Source organism: Vanessa cardui, chromosome 18, assembly GCF_905220365.1.
Source record: "Vanessa cardui chromosome 18, ilVanCard2.1, whole genome shotgun sequence".
In the NCBI taxonomy this organism is placed as follows: Eukaryota; Metazoa; Arthropoda; class Insecta; order Lepidoptera; family Nymphalidae; genus Vanessa; species Vanessa cardui.
The window spans coordinates 7,604,099-7,626,278 of NC_061140.1; the positions used below are offsets into that span (position 1 = coordinate 7,604,099).

At 30.6% G+C, this 22,180-nt stretch overlaps 1 protein-coding gene across 1 annotated transcript; it reads right to left on the reverse strand.

The window, feature by feature from the left end:
• Positions 1–805: 805 nt before the first annotated feature.
• LOC124537651 (ejaculatory bulb-specific protein 3-like) lies at positions 806–2,149 on the reverse strand. The gene is made up of 2 exons (XM_047114549.1): positions 1,962–2,149; positions 806–1,570 (listed from the first exon to the last, which is right to left on the reverse strand). Exons 1-2 carry the CDS (start codon positions 2,140–2,142, stop codon positions 1,380–1,382), a joined length of 372 nt encoding a protein of 123 aa, XP_046970505.1. The 5' UTR covers positions 2,143–2,149; the 3' UTR covers positions 806–1,379.
• Between the last annotated feature and the right edge of the window lie 20,031 nt (positions 2,150–22,180).

The following is a 22,180-nucleotide window of genomic DNA, read 5'->3' on the forward strand; positions in this document are numbered from 1 at the left end:
ATTCTATCTTTATACGCCAAAAACTTCGTAAATCCTTTTTGAATACTTTCTAGACGAGTAACGTGAATTTTATAAGTCGGATTCCATGCAGGTGATGCATATTCAATAATACAGCTTAGTGAAGACTATAAAGTTGAAACGGCATTTATGTTTTTAAAATCGTGACTTGTTCTTTTAATAAAACCAATCATTTTCAAGATTTTAACTATTCTGTATACATATATACATGTCTATAATATCTCCAAAGTCTCGTTCTTTCAACTTCGGATTCGGATCTTTTTAACTTCGGATAATAATCGATTATCTGTGTATGGTATGGTATAAACTTATAATTTTATTTATATTTATTAATATTTAGTATCATTTTATTATGATTACACCAAGTTTATACAGAACTCAAATCTCGCTGAAGCAGTACTGCTTTCGATTTTCTTCAATTATATGAAGCGGGGAATTGTGACTTTGAATAATGATGTATCCATGTGCACCAAACGCGGCTATGTATATTATGTTTACAAAGTCACTTTTGTTATTAGATAGACAAAATACCGCTTGTGTTTGTAATTAATAACAGTGATTATTAAGGTTTCGTTTCATATCCAAAAAACTAGTCAGCATTTCGATGACCATTATATTAAACGAGTTCGAGGTTTGACGGCTGAAGATATCAGAATAAAAAAAAATATATTTTGCTATAAACGAAAATATCAATGATTTTAAAAAATAATTCTATATTCGGGTGAGTGTTGAATTTTTATGATTTTGAAATCAAACACGTGATCGGAATCTAAAAAAAAATGAAATGTGGATTTTTCTGGTGTCAATTTTATTTCCGTACAAAGTAATTTCAAAAAAATAAAATAACAAAACTAAAATAACTTTCATGCTCAAAAAACCTTCAGGATTTGTTTTTAACACACATTGACCGGTTGTAAATTAAGCATAATTCCATATTGGTAATACTTAAGTAAACGTACATTATTTTCAGAGTTTTAACTGCAGAAATTTACGTAAGACAATAATAAGTGGACTTTGCATCTATCTCGCCTAACCGGTTTATTATTAAAATTGACAAAGTCAATAAACTCTAGACATAAACGAATCTTAGCTGAACTCAGGCAGTTTCTTATGCAAAAATACTGGTCTCACAACTTTTTATTAAGAATGATAATTATTTGAAATCAACTAGTCGAATCGGTGTTTCTTTAAGCTTCTATTATATGTGGATAACATTTTAAGGAAGGATTATTTTATTACGAATAATAATTCTTATCTTGGTATTATACATACATATTTATTATTAATAAATAACGATACCTGAAGTATCGATGATGAGTCCAACAAATAGCAGTACTAGAAGAAATGGGATTATGTGAAAATCAGTGTCCGTATTTTTCAATGAATGCATTGAGGCTCGTATCGTATTTTCCTCCAGGGTTGTATAACTCGTTGAGTTTAAGCCATCCATCGTTGTATTCCTCTTTAATGGCAAGGATCACCTTCGCTACGAGGATCTTTTGTTTTTCAGAACATTTGCTGCAGCTATCTTCCATGGACTGAGGAATCCATTCTGAATAATAAACCAACATGTTACTATTTACATATACGATTTATTAACGACATAAATATAAAACATGTGACAAAGGTTCTCTTTAATTATATGTACGAGGGTTCGCACCCGAAACATCGCGTTCATTCAACGGATTTTTTCAAGTTTCGAAACCTATGAAAGCTTTTGTTTTGATTGAATGTCATTATAAACTGACGTCGTCTGTTAACACGAATTACGTTTGTTTTTTATACAGTCATAGAATCGCTCTCTACGCGGACAGTAATTTTTTTCAATTTAATTGTAATAAGAAAAAAGAATTTATATGCACTTGCTGAACTTTTCCAAATTTGGTATACTTCCAATCTTCATTTTGACAATTCAAATAACTTAATACAGATAGACAACTTACTTTTAAAATCGTTGCCTTCAGGCGTACACTTTCCGGTTTCAATGAAGCAATCCATGTATGCCTTCAGGAGACGTTTGTTATTAATCACCTCGTCGATATCGAAGTTATCGTAGCGGCTCAAGTCATCCTCGGGTCGAGCGGCGACCACCGCCACGATTGCGAGTACGAGGATCAGTTTCATCTTGAGTTCTGCTGTATAAGAAATATAAAATTAAAGTAACTGTAAATATTCCTTTGTCGAGCCAAAGGCCTTATGAGGGAGAATTATCGAGGATTCCGCCACGCTGGTCCAATACCAATGCGGATTGGTGACAGATATCCATCCGACAAATGCACATACCATGACAAAGATTACCTAACTTCAATTTTTAAAAATATCGTAAATTTATAGAATGTTAAAAACAAAAACTTTTTTTTTTTTTAAAAAAAAGTATCCGTTGCACTTTTTTTCGGAATAAGACTTCAAAATATCGTACGATCATAATATTCACAGACCACTTTAGATTATTTGAAAGAAGTTTCTATGTACTATGTATAAATAAAGAAAGTTTCACAAAAATAATTCGATAAATAAGTTTTTGAAAAATAAAGAAAATTACTATATTGCAAAATTATTTATGATTACTTGTAAGGGGAGGCTCACCTTTACTGATTGAAGTTCAATTGAATGTAATATAATACCTTATTAAGACCCCTTTATATACTCGAATTTGCAAAATCCTTGAATCACTCGTTGTTGACGTAAGATGTCACGCTGTGGTGAAGCTACCGTGTAAAGTCAAATTTGTACAAGTATTTCATATAAATCGATATTTTTTTATTGCTGTCATATAAAAAGCATGTTACAACAACAACAACAGCCTGTAAATTCCCACTGCTGGGCTAAAGGCCTCCTCTCCCTTTAAGGGGAAGGTTTGGAACATATTCCACCACACTATTCCAATGCGAGTTGGTGGAATACAAATGCAGCAGAATTTCTGTGAAATTTGTCACATGCAGATTTCCTCACGATGTTTTCCTACACCGCTGAGCACGAGATGAATTATAAAGACAAATTAAGCACATAGTGTTGCTTGCCTGGGTTTGAACCCGCAATCATCGGTTAAGATGCACGCGTTCTAACCACTGGGCCATCTCTGCTCTTAAAAGCATGTTAAGATATGTCCTATAATGACAAATTTAAAAGAATCACTAGACATATATCCATCCAGTGTTGGAAGGGTTTACTGAAAATGATAGTATAATAATAATCGAAAATAGAGTTCAAATTAATTCGTTATAATCTTTGTTTGTTAGTCTATTTTTTAAGGTTAATTTTAAAAACAATACTAAGCAGATTCATTAACGTTCTGACGTCAATGGTTGTTGAATTTTGTTGTGTTTTATAAGACAAAAACGAAATTTGAATTAAAATAATAAAACGTTTGTTTCTATGACATACTTATCTATTACTAAGCGTTATTCAAACATCTATCTTTAACTTTTATATTCTTATAATATGATTGTTAATGTATATTAGTATGAGTAATATAATAATTAAGTTAATTTCCTAAATTTCTTCAGACTAAGAAATAATCTTTAAAATTTTATTTATTTCCATATTTAGAAGTTTCCAGAATTTTATTTATTTTCATCTAAATTATTACTATTTTTAAAAGAGGTCCTTTTCATTCATGCTAAGACATTGATATAGTAAAAGTCTTTCAAACAAGCGCTGTTCACATTATTATTTTCCACTTGAAAAACCTATTACGAGTTTTCCCCACATGAAGTTACGGGCATGTGGGATTCGTTGGTGCCTAAGAACTAGTCAAAATATCTAAAGATGTTCTATCCCACGTGTACGTAATTATAATATATAGTAAAGTAACAGCCTGTAAATTTCCCACTGCTGGACTAATGGCCTCGTCTCCCATTAAGGAGAGGGCTTGGAACATATTCCACCACGCTGGTCCAATACGGGTTGTTGGAATGCACATGTGAATGAATTTCGATGAAATTTGTCACATGCAGGTTTCCTCACTATGTTTTCCTTCACCGCCGAGCACGAGATGAATTATAAACACAAATTAAACACATATATATTGGTGCTTGCCTGGGTTTGAACCCGCAATCATCGGTCAAGGTGCACGCGTTCTAACCACTGGGCCATCTCAGCTCTCAAAGAAAGATACCAGTACAAATTTTTCTATTTGATTGTATAGGCTGCAGCGCAGGAACTTCCTTATTTATTAACAACGATAAAACAAAAAGTCTCGTAAACAATTGTTTTACATAACTGTACGATTATATATTTTTATTGCTCTTTGAACATTATATCTTGATAGTTCTGCTCAATATATTAGAAGACTCGCTGTCTGTAGTTTTGGTTCACTTTGTCAAGTATTTCTGTGTTGATTTCATTATCAATTGTCAGATAATTGTTGGCTATTGTTAATGTTGATATATCAAGTATTTAATATATTTCATAATAAAATTATATAATAATACATGATGCTATAACTGGCGAGCTTGCTGGTCACTCTAAATCACTTCAAAAGCTAGCACGTTCAGGTTTTTCAGTCATAAATCTTGACGAAACCATAAATCCCCTACAAACACTGCTTTAAGGTCAGAAAGAAAAACATATTTCTCGTTTTTGATATAATTCTGAGCAGTGACTGTAATCTCCTTTTATCTTTTCCGTTTGTAGATACCGCGCCTCGACTGATTGGTATGGTCCATTCCAGAAGCCTACAAGCGCTACCAATAGACTTAAAAAATACTAAATATAGAGCAAGTTTTTATCAATACCTGGAAAATATAAAACGTCTAAATTATATTGAAGTTCAATTGTTTTGAAACTCGAAATTTAAATATTTCGAATTGATCCGAATTCGTACTAAATTGAATGATTTGTTGTGTGTTTCGAGTATCTACTTATTTCATTCCATATTGAGGAAACAGATATAAAGGGTAACATAAATTAGAAATAAAAAAAAAAACATTTTTTAAGACATAATTTCATTAGATGTATTTGGCATATCAATGGCAAAAGTCATTTCTGATCAACGTCACAAAAATAGAACAGCAAAATTTTCAGATGTCGAATCAGTTTTTTTTTGTTGAATCTCGTTATATGTAGCGACATCTATTATTTTAGAAGGATAACTTAATTGTACAATATATAATATGCATAGCAGTTATAATTATGAAGCATTAATTACAATATTATCTTACGTATTACAGTTAGATAGACACTGACTATGTCTCGGGCCAAGCGCACCGTTATTGCATTAACAATTAATTTAATTGACAGCGCTGTCAGTGTGGTCATACGGTGAAAAATAAATCATAATAATATAACCTTTGAAATATTAGAAGCTGAGTTTTTTTTAAAGAACTTCAGCAAATGAGGTTACGTATATACGACATAATGATAAATGTATCTTATAAATTTTATAAGTATTATAGGCAATCGCGTTGCACATGTGACAGTTCACGTTTGTTCTGTGGTAAGTTTTGAGTTTATTCCTACAAGATACCACTACCGTTCTTGTAAGTCAGTGAGTGCAATTTAAAGTACAAGAAAATAATCTTTAACAAAGAGAGAAGATAAGGGGTTCCGTATCTGTGAAGGAAAAAAAGAACCCTCATAAGATCACATCGTTCTCAGTCTGTTCGCCAAGACCCTTTGTAATGTAAAATTTTGAAGGGGGGCCAATTGTAATATATAATTGGCTAAAAATAAATTTAAATTTAAAAAATGTTAATTTTCTTCGAGGCAAACTAAAAATTCGGTAGAGCTGGACAAGGTTTTTAAATTAAACAAATCCTCGAAAGAAAGTGCTCCGGAAGTCAGTTAAATAACCCTTCAACATTACAAGTAGATTTACAAAAAAAAGGCAAATCTATGTTATAAATTAATTTATTCACGAGAATAGAATATAAAAAAAATAATTTTAACAATTGTAAAATCTTAAATTTAAAATGTAACAAAATCGGGCGCCTGGATGTTTACATCCATTTAAAATACATAAAATTTAATTAAATATTATAAATTGTAAATTTTTCAAAGTTAACAAAAAATATCTTAAAGTTAGACTAAGTTATGTTATTAAAAGTTTCTCCAAAAAAAATTATTCAAATATAAATTATTAGATATAGGTGTAAATAAAGTGACAACAATGTATAAATATTATTTTAAAAAAAAAGTTTGAATGCCAAATTTTCATAAGATTATAAAATGTATACTAAATCCCACGAAGTTCCAAAATTGCGGTAAAAATAAATATGTAAAAATTACATACCGAAATCCAGAAGTTAAATAAATGTTATAAAGTTTTCACTTCCTTTACGGTTTCTAAAATTCAATCTCCAGGAAAGCTTCTGTCCAAAACTTCAAAATATTCAAAGAAATTAAGTTCAAATGTTCTTCGAAAAGCGTTGACAATAATCCACTCGAAGATACAGCCAAAGAAGATAATTCAAGGAATAATCCACGATAATACAGTTGTAGAAAATAACTGTAGAAAATAAATTTCGAAAATAATTGAAGAAAATAATTGTTGAAAATAACCATTGAAAATAATTGTCGAAAATAATGGTTGAAAATAACTGCAAAAGAGAAACAATTCTAATTAGAACCTAACACGAATTTAGAAAATCTATAGTTTCACTTTAATAATTCAACCAACTTACCCGGTCAATCCCGGTTATTTTCCAAAAATAACAAAATGCATCATGGGAAATATTCTAAAGATTCCCTGTAAAGAACCACAATCGTTGTTACGAAACCGAACAATTGGAATTAATTCAAATTTCGAAGAAAGTTTTTCGACTTACCACGAGGCGACGAATATCCATATTTATTTTTGTAATCCGACATGGATTTACTTCCAATCGTTTAAATTAAGACATATCGTGCCTTAAAACTTCAATTTTCAACAATATTCAATAGTTTAAACCAAATAAAAGTTACAAAAACTTTGAAAATAATTTAGCGTCACATTTCGACTTAAAAGGCGGAAGGAAAGTGAGGTCTTAGACAAATGTCAAAGATCATCTCAAAGATAATATAAAGATAATAAATCACAATTAGGTCAGGAACGCATAATGCATAAAAAGTGCATTTTTATTTTAAATGTCAAATTTAGCGGTATTTTTAAATTACGCATAAACATAGCCTTAGAAATGGTTGTCAAAGTCAAATGACAGATGACATCCGATAACCTATGTTAGAAATTTAATATTTTTTTGTTGAAATTATTTAAAAATGGATGAAACATGTAACGTGCGCCACAATTACGTTACATTACCCCCCAACCAAAAAATAAAAGAGGAGCTCAACCTGAGAGACTCTTTTATTCGACTCTACAAAAGAGGTAGAGAACGACTCTATCAATCAAAATATTAGAGTGACATAACAAATAGTAACTATACAAAAGTTAGAAAAATATGGAAAACAACAAACCATCTAAACAAAAGTAATCGTTAAACAGTACCCTAGAGATGAGAACTCTAATATAGTCTTACTCGAAAGCAAAAAGTTGTCTAACTTAACTCTATTCAGCAAATGTGATAAGTAAAAGTAATTATCAAACACCTCAACCTTGGAGATGAGGACTCAATATAGCCTCACTCGAAAGCAATGAGCTGTCTAATAAAACTTGTTTCATTTAGAGTAGGAAATTATAAAGTATTACCTTACTCGAAAGATGGAAAATATTTTTTTTTTTTATAAAATGTTGGGTCTACGGAATATACACTAATTGGCATACCAAGAACACCAACCTCAAAATGGTTTCAATTAAAAACAAAAGATATGACTAACGTGGCCGACGCAACTCAATACGACTTTCCGAACACGAGAGCATACAAAAAATAGTTCTAACTGTGACCGACTCTACACCATCAGCTTTTCGAACACAGTTAAACAAAACTTCCAAAAAATGGGTGTCTGTGACCGGCTCAACCCCACCAGTTTCCCGAGCACAGAACAAAGTCTCCAAAAAATATGTCTGTGACCGGCTCAACTCCACCAGCTTTCCGAGCACAGAACAAAACAACAAACAATTGTTCCAAAAAAATGTTATTGGAAAATTCACAAAATCGGAATATCCAAAACAAAACCAAGCTGGACTAAAGTCATAGGCAATAATCCAATATGAAGGATTATTTCTATAAAACTTCAACCAAAAATAACTTATTACTAAAATATGCAATAAGGTTCTACACAACTAGCAAAAATGTTATGTACAAAACACACAAACAAAATAATACAAAAGTATAAACACAAAAATATTGTAAAAACAATATTCAAAAAATATTACAAAAAAATGTATAAGATCTTATGAGTCAAAAGAAATATTCGGAATTACTTTTATATGGAATCCAAAATGTCCTAAGTTAAATTTAGCAAAAATACACTTGTAGAAAAGATATTCAAATTGGAATCCTATCACTCAATCTACTCACAAGTCATGGCTAACTCTATCATACTTTTCGCTCATTCCTCTCTAACAAAGCCATGGTTATTCCAAATCCAAATATAAATCTACAAAATATTTTAGAATGAATCCAAAACTATATTTTAATAATATCTTTAATATGATAACGACCAACAGTACCTTTCTCTAAATCTTTTAATATATAAACATTATTAGAAATCTTCTCTACTATTTGAGATTTTATAAACTTAGGAGCAAGTTTAGCCGAAAAATATTGAGAAGCATTAGACAAGATGAAATTTCTTCTCCAAACTATATCACCTGACTCATAGGAAATGACTTTCCTTCCTTTATTATAATATAAAGCATTCTTTTTATAAGCTTTAAATAAAGATTTGGTTACTAAATCAAAAATTGAACTTAAGGAATCTAAACTTTGTGCATAAGTTCGACGATTACCAAATTCGAGTTCATTTAAATTTGTAAATGAATTACTGAAACGATGTAATGAAGCATCAATTATAACTTCACGACCAAACATAAGAAAATTGGGAGTAAATTCAGTAGCTAAATTAATACTGCTATTCAAAGCTAATTGAACATGACATAAAAATTTTGACCAAGTTTTATGATCATCATGAACAAAACATGCTATGCAAGTTTCTAACGTTTTATGATAACGTTCAACTGGATTATTCTGAGGTGTATATAAAGTATTATAAAATATTTTATTAATATTAAAGCTTTTCAAAAATTGTACAAAATGCTTAGAAGTAAATTGAGTACCATTGTCACAAATTATGATTTTTGGACAACCAAATTTGAGAAAAATATCCTTTTCTAAAAATCTACATATGGATTTTGTGGTAGCATTATTTAATGGATTTAACCAACAATACTTTGAAAATACATCTAATACTGTGCAAATATATCTGTGTCTAGAATATGATTTTGGCAATGGACCAACTATATCAATGGATAGCATAACCATAGGTTGAGAAACAATCTTTTGATTTGTCATAATACCAAAAGGTGGAGCATTTGAGTGCTTATAAGCTTTACAAGTTTCACAATTTGAAATATAATCTTTTACATCTTTAAACATATTAGGCCAATAATAATGGATTTTTAACTTATTTAAAGTTTTATGAATACCTAAGTGACTTGAATCTAATGAATCATGATTATTACGAATAGTATCTAATACATTTTCTTTTGGAATAACAATTTTCCATGCTAAATTACTTTGCAATTGAAATTTGGGTTTACAAAATCTATAAAGAACTTTGTTTTCAACTCTATAATTTTTATATCTTAAGGGAAATTTTTGACAACCTATAAATATATTTTTGTACCAAGGATCTTCAATTTCTTCATCAGGATGGGTTATCTCTGATGGAATATCAATAGCATTAATTTGAATACGAGATAAAGTATCAGGTACAACATGTAAATTACCTTTTTTATGAATTATATTAAAAGTAAATTGAGATATACGAGCAGCCCAACGCGCTAAGCGTCCGCTTGGATTATTTAAGCGTAATAACCACTTTAAACTAGCATGATCTGTTATCACAGTAAATTCCATACCTTCAATATACGGTCTAAAATGTTCTATAGAATCTAATATAGCAAGAAGTTCTTTTTCAGTAGTACTATAATTAATTTCACATTTATTAAATGTTCTAGAATAAAATGCAACAGGATGTTGATTATCTTCATCATCTTTTTGACATAAAACACTACCAATAGCATAAGAGCTAGCATCACAATGCAGGAAAAATGATTTGTTAAAATCTGGACAAATTAATACAGGAGCAGTTAATAATGCTTGTTTAAGTTTTACAAAAGAGTTTTCGCAATCTGAATTCCATTCTACGGCACGCTTACTATTTCGACTACCGCGAGTTAGATTAGTTAACGGAGTAGCAATATCAGCAAATTTTTCTATGAATCTACGATAATAAGAACACATACCAAGAAAACTACGTACTTGTTTTACAGTTGTAGGACGAGGAAAATTTTCTATTACAGACAACTTAGAAGGATCTGTATGTAAACCATTGCTATCGACAACGTAGCCTAAATAACATAGACGTTCTTTACAAAATTCACATTTTTTCAAATTAATAGTTAAACCAGCATCTTTTAATTTATGATAAATTTTACTTAAAAGAGTTAAATGAGTTTGAAAATCACTAGAGATTGCTATTAAATCATCTAAATATACAAATACATTAGAATCGAATTCTACACCAAAAAGTTTGTCTACTAATCTTTGTAGTTCAGCGGGAGCATTAGTTAAACCGAAGGGCATACGAACGAATTCGAATAATCCCTTTCCAGGAATTACGAAAGCAGTCTTCTCTCTGGAAGTTTCTTCCAAAGGAATTTGCAAAAAAGCTTTAGACAAATCGATTGCTGTGATATACTTAGCACCACGCAAATTATCCAAAATCCGCGACGTGTAAGGTAAAGGATATGCATCTTTAATAGTGACAGAATTTAATTTTCTAGAATCTAAACATAGTCTTATACCACCATCTTTTTTTGTGACAGCTAATACTGGGGAGCACCAAGGAGATTTAGAAGGTTGAATAATACCATCACTAAGCAAAACTTGAACTTCATCATAAAGTTCTTTTTGTTTAGCAGGACTAATAGGCCAATAACGTTGTTTAATAGGTTCACCAACAGTTATAATTTTATGCTTAGTTAAATGTGTTAAACCTAAACCTTTCTTTTCATAAGAAATTTCTTCAAAAAGTTTTATAATTTTATTTAATTGTTCTTTTTCAGAAGAAGAAAGTTGAACTACAGAAGTTACAGAATTTACAATTATTGAATTCTTATTTTCAAATGTTATGTTTTTAAATAATTCATGAGCTAAATTAAATGCGAGCCAAAAATCGAATCCTAGAATTATATCTGGATTTAGTGAGGGAACTACCATGAATTCTACAATGCGAGTTACATTGTCACAAGTAATTGGAATATCTATAGTACCTAAAACGTCTTGTGAACTACCGTCAGCAGTACAAGCTTTATAACTACTAGTCTTAAGTTTGAATCCTAAATTGAGGAATTGCAAGTGACTATTACAACCTAGTACGCTTTTATTAGCACCACTATCCAATAAACCTGCAAATGATTTACCACAAACATGAAATTTTAAAAATGGACGTGTGTCACTATTTTTAGTAAACAAAATGGGAGCAAATTTATTCATTGAGAAAAATAGTTTTAAATAATTACACCAATTAGAAAAGTCTTCACGAATTTCAGAAGCATTGGGTCTAGAAATTTTAGTATTTGTCAGATCAACTGATTCTTTATTAAGAACCTGAGCCTGACAAAATCTTACTCGTTTTTTGGAAGGGTACAATTATTGCAAAATTTAGTGATAACATTTAATTTACCACATTTAAAACATAAAGTGCCTGGAATCTTTTTACACTTTTTATAAGTATGTCCAATTTCTTTACATTTTAAACAAGTTAATGTTTGAACTGAATTAATATGCTTAGTCTTGAAATCTGCGTTATTATAACTATGTTTATTATTTAATATTCGAAATTCATCAATCTGTTTTGAAAGTTTTACTAAATCATCAATATAATTTATTGAACGACCTACCAAATGAATAGAGTAGCTAGGCAGCATGTTATGTTTCAATATTTCCAATAAAGTATGCTCAGATAAAGGATAAGTTAGTCTATTTGACATATCTACAATTTCAATAATAAAATCTGATAAAGTTTCATTTTGTTTCTGTTTTCTAATTCTTAAATTATATTCAAGTTGATAATCAAAATCTAGTTTGTCAAAACGCTTTAGTAATTCTATTTTAAGATGTTTCCAAGAATTAAGTGAACTGCGAATAGATCTAAACCACTTGAGAGCAATGTCAGTTACTACATCAGTAAAGCATGGCAATATTTGGTCATCACTAATATCTCGACTCACACAGTATTCTTCAAATGTTAACAAAAATTCACGTACGCATGTTTTACCATTAAATTTATATTTAAACTTAGACAAATCTACTCGTTTATAGTATTGAGGTTGTTTATTATTCATAGATAAAGTGTTGCTAAAAAATTGTGGCAAGTCTGCCGACAAGTCTACTAAATCATTAGAAGCAGAAGGCTTCGCCTGAGAAATATTTGTCTCTAACATCTGAGAATGTTCTAAATTAACAATATTAGGGGTTAAATTTTTGTCACCACTATCATCAATAGATGGTTTAAGAGTTAATTCATCTCTGTCAGTCATGGTTATGTCCTAGATTAGAATTGACAATGGAACGAAAAGCTTTACTTCAAACATAAAAAAGTTATAAACTTGGCATTCAAATTACATAAATACTTAACATTAGTATTTAGTACAAAATGATTCTAACAAAATTTATACATATGTAAATACATAGTACTTATTCAATACTAGACAAGAGCAGTACTTGTAATTCAGGTCCCTGGCTGAGGGCGCCAATTGTAATGTAAAATTTTGAAGGGGGGCCAATTGTAATATATAATTGGCTAAAAATAAATTTAAATTTAAAAAATGTTAATTTTCTTCGAGGCAAACTAAAAATTCGGTAGAGCTGGACAAGGTTTTTAAATTAAACAAATCCTCGAAAGAAAGTGCTCCGGAAGTCAGTTAAATAACCCTTCAACATTACAAGTAGATTTACAAAAAAAAGGCAAATCTATGTTATAAATTAATTTATTCACGAGAATAGAATATAAAAAAAATAATTTTAACAATTGTAAAATCTTAAATTTAAAATGTAACAAAATCGGGCGCCTGGATGTTTACATCCATTTAAAATACATAAAATTTAATTAAATATTATAAATTGTAAATTTTTCAAAGTTAACAAAAAATATCTTAAAGTTAGACTAAGTTATGTTATTAAAAGTTTCTCCAAAAAAAATTATTCAAATATAAATTATTAGATATAGGTGTAAATAAAGTGACAACAATGTATAAATATTATTTTAAAAAAAAAGTTTGAATGCCAAATTTTCATAAGATTATAAAATGTATACTAAATCCCACGAAGTTCCAAAATTGCGGTAAAAATAAATATGTAAAAATTACATACCGAAATCCAGAAGTTAAATAAATGTTATAAAGTTTTCACTTCCTTTACGGTTTCTAAAATTCAATCTCCAGGAAAGCTTCTGTCCAAAACTTCAAAATATTCAAAGAAATTAAGTTCAAATGTTCTTCGAAAAGCGTTGACAATAATCCACTCGAAGATACAGCCAAAGAAGATAATTCAAGGAATAATCCACGATAATACAGTTGTAGAAAATAACTGTAGAAAATAAATTTCGAAAATAATTGAAGAAAATAATTGTTGAAAATAACCATTGAAAATAATTGTCGAAAATAATGGTTGAAAATAACTGCAAAAGAGAAACAATTCTAATTAGAACCTAACACGAATTTAGAAAATCTATAGTTTCACTTTAATAATTCAACCAACTTACCCGGTCAATCCCGGTTATTTTCCAAAAATAACAAAATGCATCATGGGAAATATTCTAAAGATTCCCTGTAAAGAACCACAATCGTTGTTACGAAACCGAACAATTGGAATTAATTCAAATTTCGAAGAAAGTTTTTCGACTTACCACGAGGCGACGAATATCCATATTTATTTTTGTAATCCGACATGGATTTACTTCCAATCGTTTAAATTAAGACATATCGTGCCTTAAAACTTCAATTTTCAACAATATTCAATAGTTTAAACCAAATAAAAGTTACAAAAACTTTGAAAATAATTTAGCGTCACATTTCGACTTAAAAGGCGGAAGGAAAGTGAGGTCTTAGACAAATGTCAAAGATCATCTCAAAGATAATATAAAGATAATAAATCACAATTAGGTCAGGAACGCATAATGCATAAAAAGTGCATTTTTATTTTAAATGTCAAATTTAGCGGTATTTTTAAATTACGCATAAACATAGCCTTAGAAATGGTTGTCAAAGTCAAATGACAGATGACATCCGATAACCTATGTTAGAAATTTAATATTTTTTTGTTGAAATTATTTAAAAATGGATGAAACATGTAACGTGCGCCACAATTACGTTACACCTTATTCCCTGGAAGGCGTAATGGTATAAATTTGATACTAATACCATATACTAAGTTCTGCGGTCACTTAATTCTGTAAAATATCATGCAATACAAAGATATATTTCGAATTCCCATTATATTCGCAAAGGGATTCAAAATCTATGGAATACTCGTGCACCTAGAATCTAGAATCATGAAATTTGACAAAACGACATCAGTATCTGTTTGTACGGAACCTCCTGTGGATGGTACGGAACCCCGAGTGCTATTCACACATGCTCGGTTTTTTATTGTTATTTGTATATACATAAGTATATTTGTACTATCTGTTATTAGATCGGATTGTAATCATCTAGTCAGACCACAGACGACTGTTACCTGATCTCCGTTTTTTTTTATTCGATCGATTGTAGTTCAATGTTCTTTGTATGTCTTGTATATCTAAAGAAATGTATATAAAAGGAATATGACTATCATCCTTTTTCATACTGTACCATTTTTAATAATGTGGTGTTTTTTTTTATAATATAGGTGGATAGGAAAATGTACCACTTAATCATTAGTGGACAGTGGATACCAACTTACGTAAACAAACCTTTTTTTTATAAACTCTTTAGACATTATATCATCTATAATTAAATATTTTATAAGTTATTTATATGTGTAATAAAACAATTCACTTAACAATAATTTAAGTCATTATATTAATTTACCAATCGATATATATTATTTATACGCTTATTTTATATTAAATAAATCCCTTTACCGCCCAACCTCGAATCCCGTTCACTTCCTAGTTCAAAATCCACCGCCTTTTGTTGTTCACGAGAGGAAGTGACGGGAGTCCTAGTATACGGTGTCGATAACTGAATCAATAATCATACTAATAAATGTTATTTCAATTAAGAAAACGTATTTAAAAATCAAAACCGTACTAAATATTATTATTTCAATTAAAATTATATGAGTATATTTAAAATCATGACATATGATTGTTATTCCTCACATATCAACATTAATTTTCTGATTTACTCGTATATTTATTATGAACTAGCTTTACCCGCCCGCTTCGCTGGGCATTACATTAACGTTACATTAACAGCCTGTAAAATTGCCACTGCTGGGCTAAGGCCTCTACTGCCTTTGAGGAGAAGGTTTTGGATTTGGAGCATATTCCATTACGTTGCGGGTTAGTAGATACACATCATGTAGCCGAATTTCATTGAAATTAGACACATAGGTTTCCGCGCGATGTTTTCCATCACCGTCGAGCTCGAGATAAATTATAAACACAAATTAAACAGTTACTTGCCTGGGCTTTGAACCCGTAATCATCGGTTAAGATGCATGCGTTCTATCCATTGGGCGGCCATCTCAGTTCATTTGGTCGCTGGGCCTTAGTCACAGCAAAATACATTTTTTAATTTTCACAATGTACAAATAATTAACGAACAAATCAAGAAACATGCGAGATCTTAAATTAATCTTAAAAAATATTTCATATAATATTTGTCATCTATTTCATCTTCTTCGATGATTTTCTCGATAGGCTGCAAATTGTGCATGGCACCTATAAACTTATTTGTCAAGATCACATCTCCTTTTTCTTGAATCCGGAAACATGATCATATTTATAATGAGAATATTTTCGTTGGTATAATTTAGATTTAAATTTGATTATTTACATTTCTATAGTCCAACACGTCCAAACTTGCGAATATACGTCAAAGCATCCTGATCACATTCGTGCATATGTCTTGGACTTCCAGTATACAAAGATTGAAGTATTGTTCTGTGTTTGTTTCAATCTAAACAGCTACATCATTCCAAACTTTGGCTCGAAGTTAGGATTGGTTGTATCGAATGTAGTTTAATCGTTCGTTCCCTTAGTTTATTCATATTAACAAGGATATTTTGAAACAGTTTACGACACTTCAGAATATGGTTTTATTTATTTATTTATTTATTTATTTATTTATTTATTTATTTATTTATTTATTTATTTATTTAGAACTACCAACAAAAGATATAATAATTCGTGTACAGCAGTAATTTTTTGTTATACATTTCAATTGTTCTTTTACTTACAGGTAATAATTACAGCATGCAACGTGTTATAGGCAATCATCGACTAACAGAGTTACATTAATAAAAATAATAGATATTCAATTGCGTAAAAAAACATGTTTACAAAAAACAGGATTTTTCTTAATTTATGTAAAAAATAAAAATTGTAAAAAGGAAAAAAGCTACTAAAACTAAATAAGAATTCCATTGAATAATCAAAGTAACAAAGTAATGGAGTCAAAGAATTGCTCACAAGTATTTAAAAAAAATTCACGATGTAAAAAAATACATATAAAAAAAACACAGAAAAAGCAGATAACTTAATATCATAACTATTTATTTATATTCTATGCAAAGATTTTTAGATGTGAGGCAATTTTATTTTTAAAGGAGTTGTTACTATCATGCAAGATGTCTAGTTCATTGATACCAGTCGATAACTCGTAATTTTTTCCTAAGTTTGTTTTTTTGTTTAGTCGTTACAAAAAACGGTGACTTGTATCTAGGTATTCTGAAAGGCACAACAAACAAATCATAGAGAGAATTTGTGGACAATCAATTTTATTATTTAATAATTTGTGTAGAAACGTTAGATCTAAAAGTTATCTTCGACAATTCAAGGACAGTAAGTGGTAGGTATTAAGTCGGTCCTGTTACTGTTCGCCACTCAAGTTATTAAATCTATAATGTAAAAATTTTAAAAACTTCTTTTGCACTCTCTCGATTGTATTAATATGAATTTTATATTGAGGGCTCCAGACAACAGAACAGTATTCCAGTTTAATTCTAACCAAGGAGTTGTAAAGAGTTATGATTGTATATAACTTATATAGCTCCTTAGAGTTTCTCAAAATGAATCCCAAAGACTTGAATGCGGATGTTGTAATGTATTCGACGTGAGTATTAAATTGAAGCTTCGAGTCCAAAATAACTCCTAAATCTCGAATAGTTTGCACCTTGTTTATAGTAATACCAGATATATTGTACGCACTTTCTATAGTATTTCTTTTTCGTGTAATCTGAATATGTTAGCACTTCTTGATGTTTAATTTCATTTTATGTAAGTTGCACTAGTTTTTAAGGTGATCAATATCTTCCTGTACTATTGTCACGTCATTGTGAGTTTTAATAGTCTTTGTTATTTTTAAATCATCAGCATACAAGTAGGCTCTAACGTGTTTAAATATTAAGGGTAATTCGTTTATGAATATATTAAAAAATATTGGACCTAGATTTGATCCCAGTGGTACTCCTGATTGTGCAATGTATGGAACTGACTGATATTCATCAATAACTACTGTAGATGGGCGTGCGTTGATATAGGAGGTGCACCACTTTAGTAAGGTGTCAGTTATACGGAACGATCTCAATCTCTCCAATAATATAGAATGACTAACCGTATCAAAAGCCTTCGAAAAATCTGTACAAATTGCATCAATTTGTTCACCCTCATCAACAGTTTCTGTAACAAAGGTAAACTTTAGTTTGATTATCTCTAATTATTATACGATACGCATAGAAAATTATACAACTAACTCTCTTCGATGTCTCAGAGCGTGTCGTGACATCTTCTGCACTCAGAAACAGAATTGGATAATCTTAATAATCGTCATACGATCGATGTATTTCAACAACACCTTGCTTGGTTTTGTGTCGCTTAGTGATAACAATATCTAGTATTAAATACGCCAGTTATAGAAAGTATAGTATTTATTTAGTGTTGGTTTTATTTTTATATTATTGCCCTGAAGTTTACAAACCGAAACTTTTACAATAATTTTTAAATGTCGTTCCATGCGCGACTTTCTGTTGTGTTTTTTTATAATCCGTTTTCGCGCGAAAACATCTTGTATTATTTTATACAGCCGTACCAATGACGTTCTAAAATCGATTACACTTTTACGAAAACGGATACACTAAAAAAATATGAGTTTATTAAATATATCATTATAATATAAATGTATTAGCATAAAGAAATATTTCTAACACTAGTTTGTAATGTCTGTTCCGAAAATTACAGCTGTGACTTCAGGAGTCATGGGAGCATTAAAGCGCCTTTCATGCTATTCAATGGCGTTCTATAAGCATTAATACTGACTTTAAAATCATTTGTTGTTTCTCTTTCAGGGCAATTTTAAAATGTCTAAATAAACCATGATTTTCATGAAGCATGATCCTCATTTAAACGACGATTAGTACTGTTATGAAAATGTGTCGGTGTGGCGTTTCAGTATCTTTTTTAGTTGTATGACGCTGCGCGTTTCTCTTCGATGTTCCAATAGTTTGTTTCTTCGGTGCCATTGTAAATAATGTGAAAAGTGTAGCTCTAGTTTTCTATCTAAATAAATTAATTGTTATTGAAGTTATGACTATACTCACCAATTATGATTTTTGTTACTTTTTTAAAATCAAAATAGCTAAACACTGCTCGTTTACGATAAACGATACTTATAATTGTTGTTATTACTTTATGTTTATTGACAAATGACGGAAATTACTTTAGATGGCTTGCCTTTTGAAAAGATTTTCATTTTTTTAATTTTTTTTTATACTTATCGGTTGATCGGTATAGAAGTGCATAGTGATACATGAAAGGGCGATCTGTTGGTGAGTTTTAATGATACGGATGGAATAATCACTTTCTCCATTAAAAATACTTGTACGTACTAATTTTCATAACAATTGGTTGAACGATGTAAAAGGCGGCGGTGGAGGCTAGTTACGGCGATGGAGGAAGCATACAAACTTTCTCCGTGAAAAAATACATACCAAATTTCATAATGATCGGTCTAAAAGTTCCTGAGTATCTAGACGGCAAACATAAAAACACATTTTATATACATATTAATAGCCTATCAATTGCGCAAGCACATGTTTTTCCTGCAACCCAATTTTTATAAAGTTTGTTTCATCCGTTCTCGAGTTATAGCGATATAGATAGACAAAAAATTCAAAAGTGGTAAAACTGATGTCATTCAGTCATAATAAATAACAATACAGACGAAAGCCCCGAAAAGCATTTTGAATTTTAATTTGATTGTTTAAATTAAATGTGTTTTTGCTCGTATAAAATTATTGTATTATAAACAATTTAGATTTTTTTTATGTATACGTCAAGCATAAAAAGTTTAATTAGGATTTATTATTTTTTTTTATCGTACATGCTGGCAATGTCAGTATGACATCCAAGAACACGTGACACCTGAAAAGCGGCACATTTTATGGAATATCGAAAAAAGAGAATATTACGAATGTGAAAGACTAAACTGATATTCCAAATATCAACATTTCTGATAATGTGTTGATGCCTAACCCGATGTTATATAAATTTGTTACACTAATGAACCGAATAACATGCACTTATAATTTTGAATTTATTGTATATTGTATATGTTTAAGTAAAGTGAGTCGAGATGGCCCCGTGGTTAGAACACGTGCATCTTAACCGATGATTGCGGGTTCAAACCCAGGCAAGCACCGCTGATTCATGTACTTAATTTGTCTTTACAATTCATCTCGTGCTCAACGGTGAAGGAAAACATCGTAAGGAAACCTGCATGTGACAAATTTCATAGAAATTCTGTAACATATGTTCCAAACATTCTCCTCAAAGGGAGAGGAGGCCTTTAGCCCAGCAGTGGGAGTTTGCAGGCTGTTGTTGTTGTTGTAAGTAAGGTTGAACATCTGCGGTTTTTAATGTCATATCCATAAGCGTGAATATCGTTTAGCGCGCACCACTTATGTATTACAAAGAAGCAAGCGAGTATTAATTACTAGTGTAATTGATTAATAGTAATTGAGACACATAATTAGAAATATATTACATGATCTGTAATACGAATGTACCCAAGCCAATATCAGATTGCCAATATCGTATACTCATTATTGAACAGACGCAAGTCTCTTAAATAAACATCAATATATAAAAAAGTGTGTCTGTAACGACACGTCCATCAGATGTATAAAAATATTTTTAATTCCATATAAATGAATATAAGATTTATATTTTTTACAAATATGTATTGTCTGTGGAATTATGCATTTGTTATCGCGAGTGACACATATCGCAAAGCGCGGGTAAAAACGGTGTGTGTGCACCCCGGCTTTTATTTAAATATAATATCTATTTAATCTATTTGGTAAATCAACCTTGCATGTGAACTTTACAGTTATATATTCCTATTTCATGCACTTCAAAATGATTAAACCAACCTATAGGATAACCTATAAGAAGTATCATGTTTCAAAGTACTGTTTAGATTTCCATGAATTTTGAAATACGGTTACATTTTGTGCCAGAATTGCTTCTTATTTATTTCTAAATGAAAATTGTATGAGCACAAGATATATTTTATTTGACTCGAAATTTATTGTTATTTAATTAATTTATAATGAAATGTATCTATTTATATTTTTCTGTAATTCATACTGATAGTTATGAACTGGGAAGAGCAGGAGGCAAACTGTTTCTTCTTAATACAGATTGCACGGAAATATAGCTCGGAGATACTCAACCCAAGAATATTATTTTCATTTATAAGCAAATGTACTTCTTATTCTTATATACTAGTTGAATCTACGGTATTTACCCGCGTGAAATATAAGATTTTTTGATAGCAAAACAAATCGTCACTTTGTCATCCATTCGAGGGATGAATTTATCTATATACCAAGTCTAATCTAAATTAGTTCAGCTGTTGAAACTCCTAAGTATACTGTCATGACGGCTAAGTTACGGATAAAAGAAAGTCGTGCGGGTTGCCGCCACGGCATATGAGTCTTACCTCCAAAGCGCGCCAAAAGAAATTTAACGGCCATAAATTTTAATATAAATATATGTCGGCGCGAAACCACGAACTTAAGAAGAACACGTGTCCAGCAACGATTATTTTAATAATTTAAAACTGTTTGATTGTTAAATTAATAATAGGTTGGGGAAAAAGTTTCTTCGTATTTTATATGAAAATTTAAAAAGTTTTTTTTTATAGTTTATTTACATTTGACTAAAGTATGTAGGTGCCATTTTGTTCCATAACTTTTTGCCAACTTGTTGGTAGTGACATGATCCCATTGCTGTAAAAATTTTGGGGCTTCTGATCGAAAAACTGCGACAAGTGGTTTTGGCAGTCATCTCGTGATGTTAACCTGACACTGCCTAAGGAATTCTGCAGAGACCGAAACAGATGAAAATCTGAAGGTGCAAGGTCAGGACTATACGGCGGATGCATTAATACCTCCCAGCCAAACTCTCGTAATTTTTGTTGAGTGGCTAAAGATGTGTGAGGTCTAGCGTTGTCATGGTGAAAAACCACACTCCTTCTGTTGATCAATTCTGGCCGCTTTCTCTCAATTTCTTGCTTTAATCTCATCAATTGTTCGCAATATAGTTCTGAATCGATGGTCCTGCCGGGCAGTAACAGCTCATAATGAATGATGCCCTTCCAATCCCACCATACACACAGCATTACCTTGTTGCGAGTTAATCCGGGTTTTGCCACAGTCTGTGAAGCTTGACCGGCCTTTGACCACGATCTTTTTCGCACGTTCTTGTCGTATGTGATCCACTTTTCATCACCAGTTATCAGCTTCTTCAAAAATGGTTCGGTTTCATTACGTCGTAATAAAGAATC

Excerpts from the sequence above, each read along its gene's own strand:
- LOC124537651 (XM_047114549.1), bottom strand. The coding sequence starts at position 2,142 with ATGAAACTGATCCTCGTACTCGCAATCGTGGCGGTGGTCGCCGCTCGA. Across the intron at positions 1,571-1,961 it reads TGAAGGCAACGATTTTAAAA|AATGGATTCCTCAGTCCATG; the intron begins GTAAGTTGTCTA and ends TTTATTATTCAG.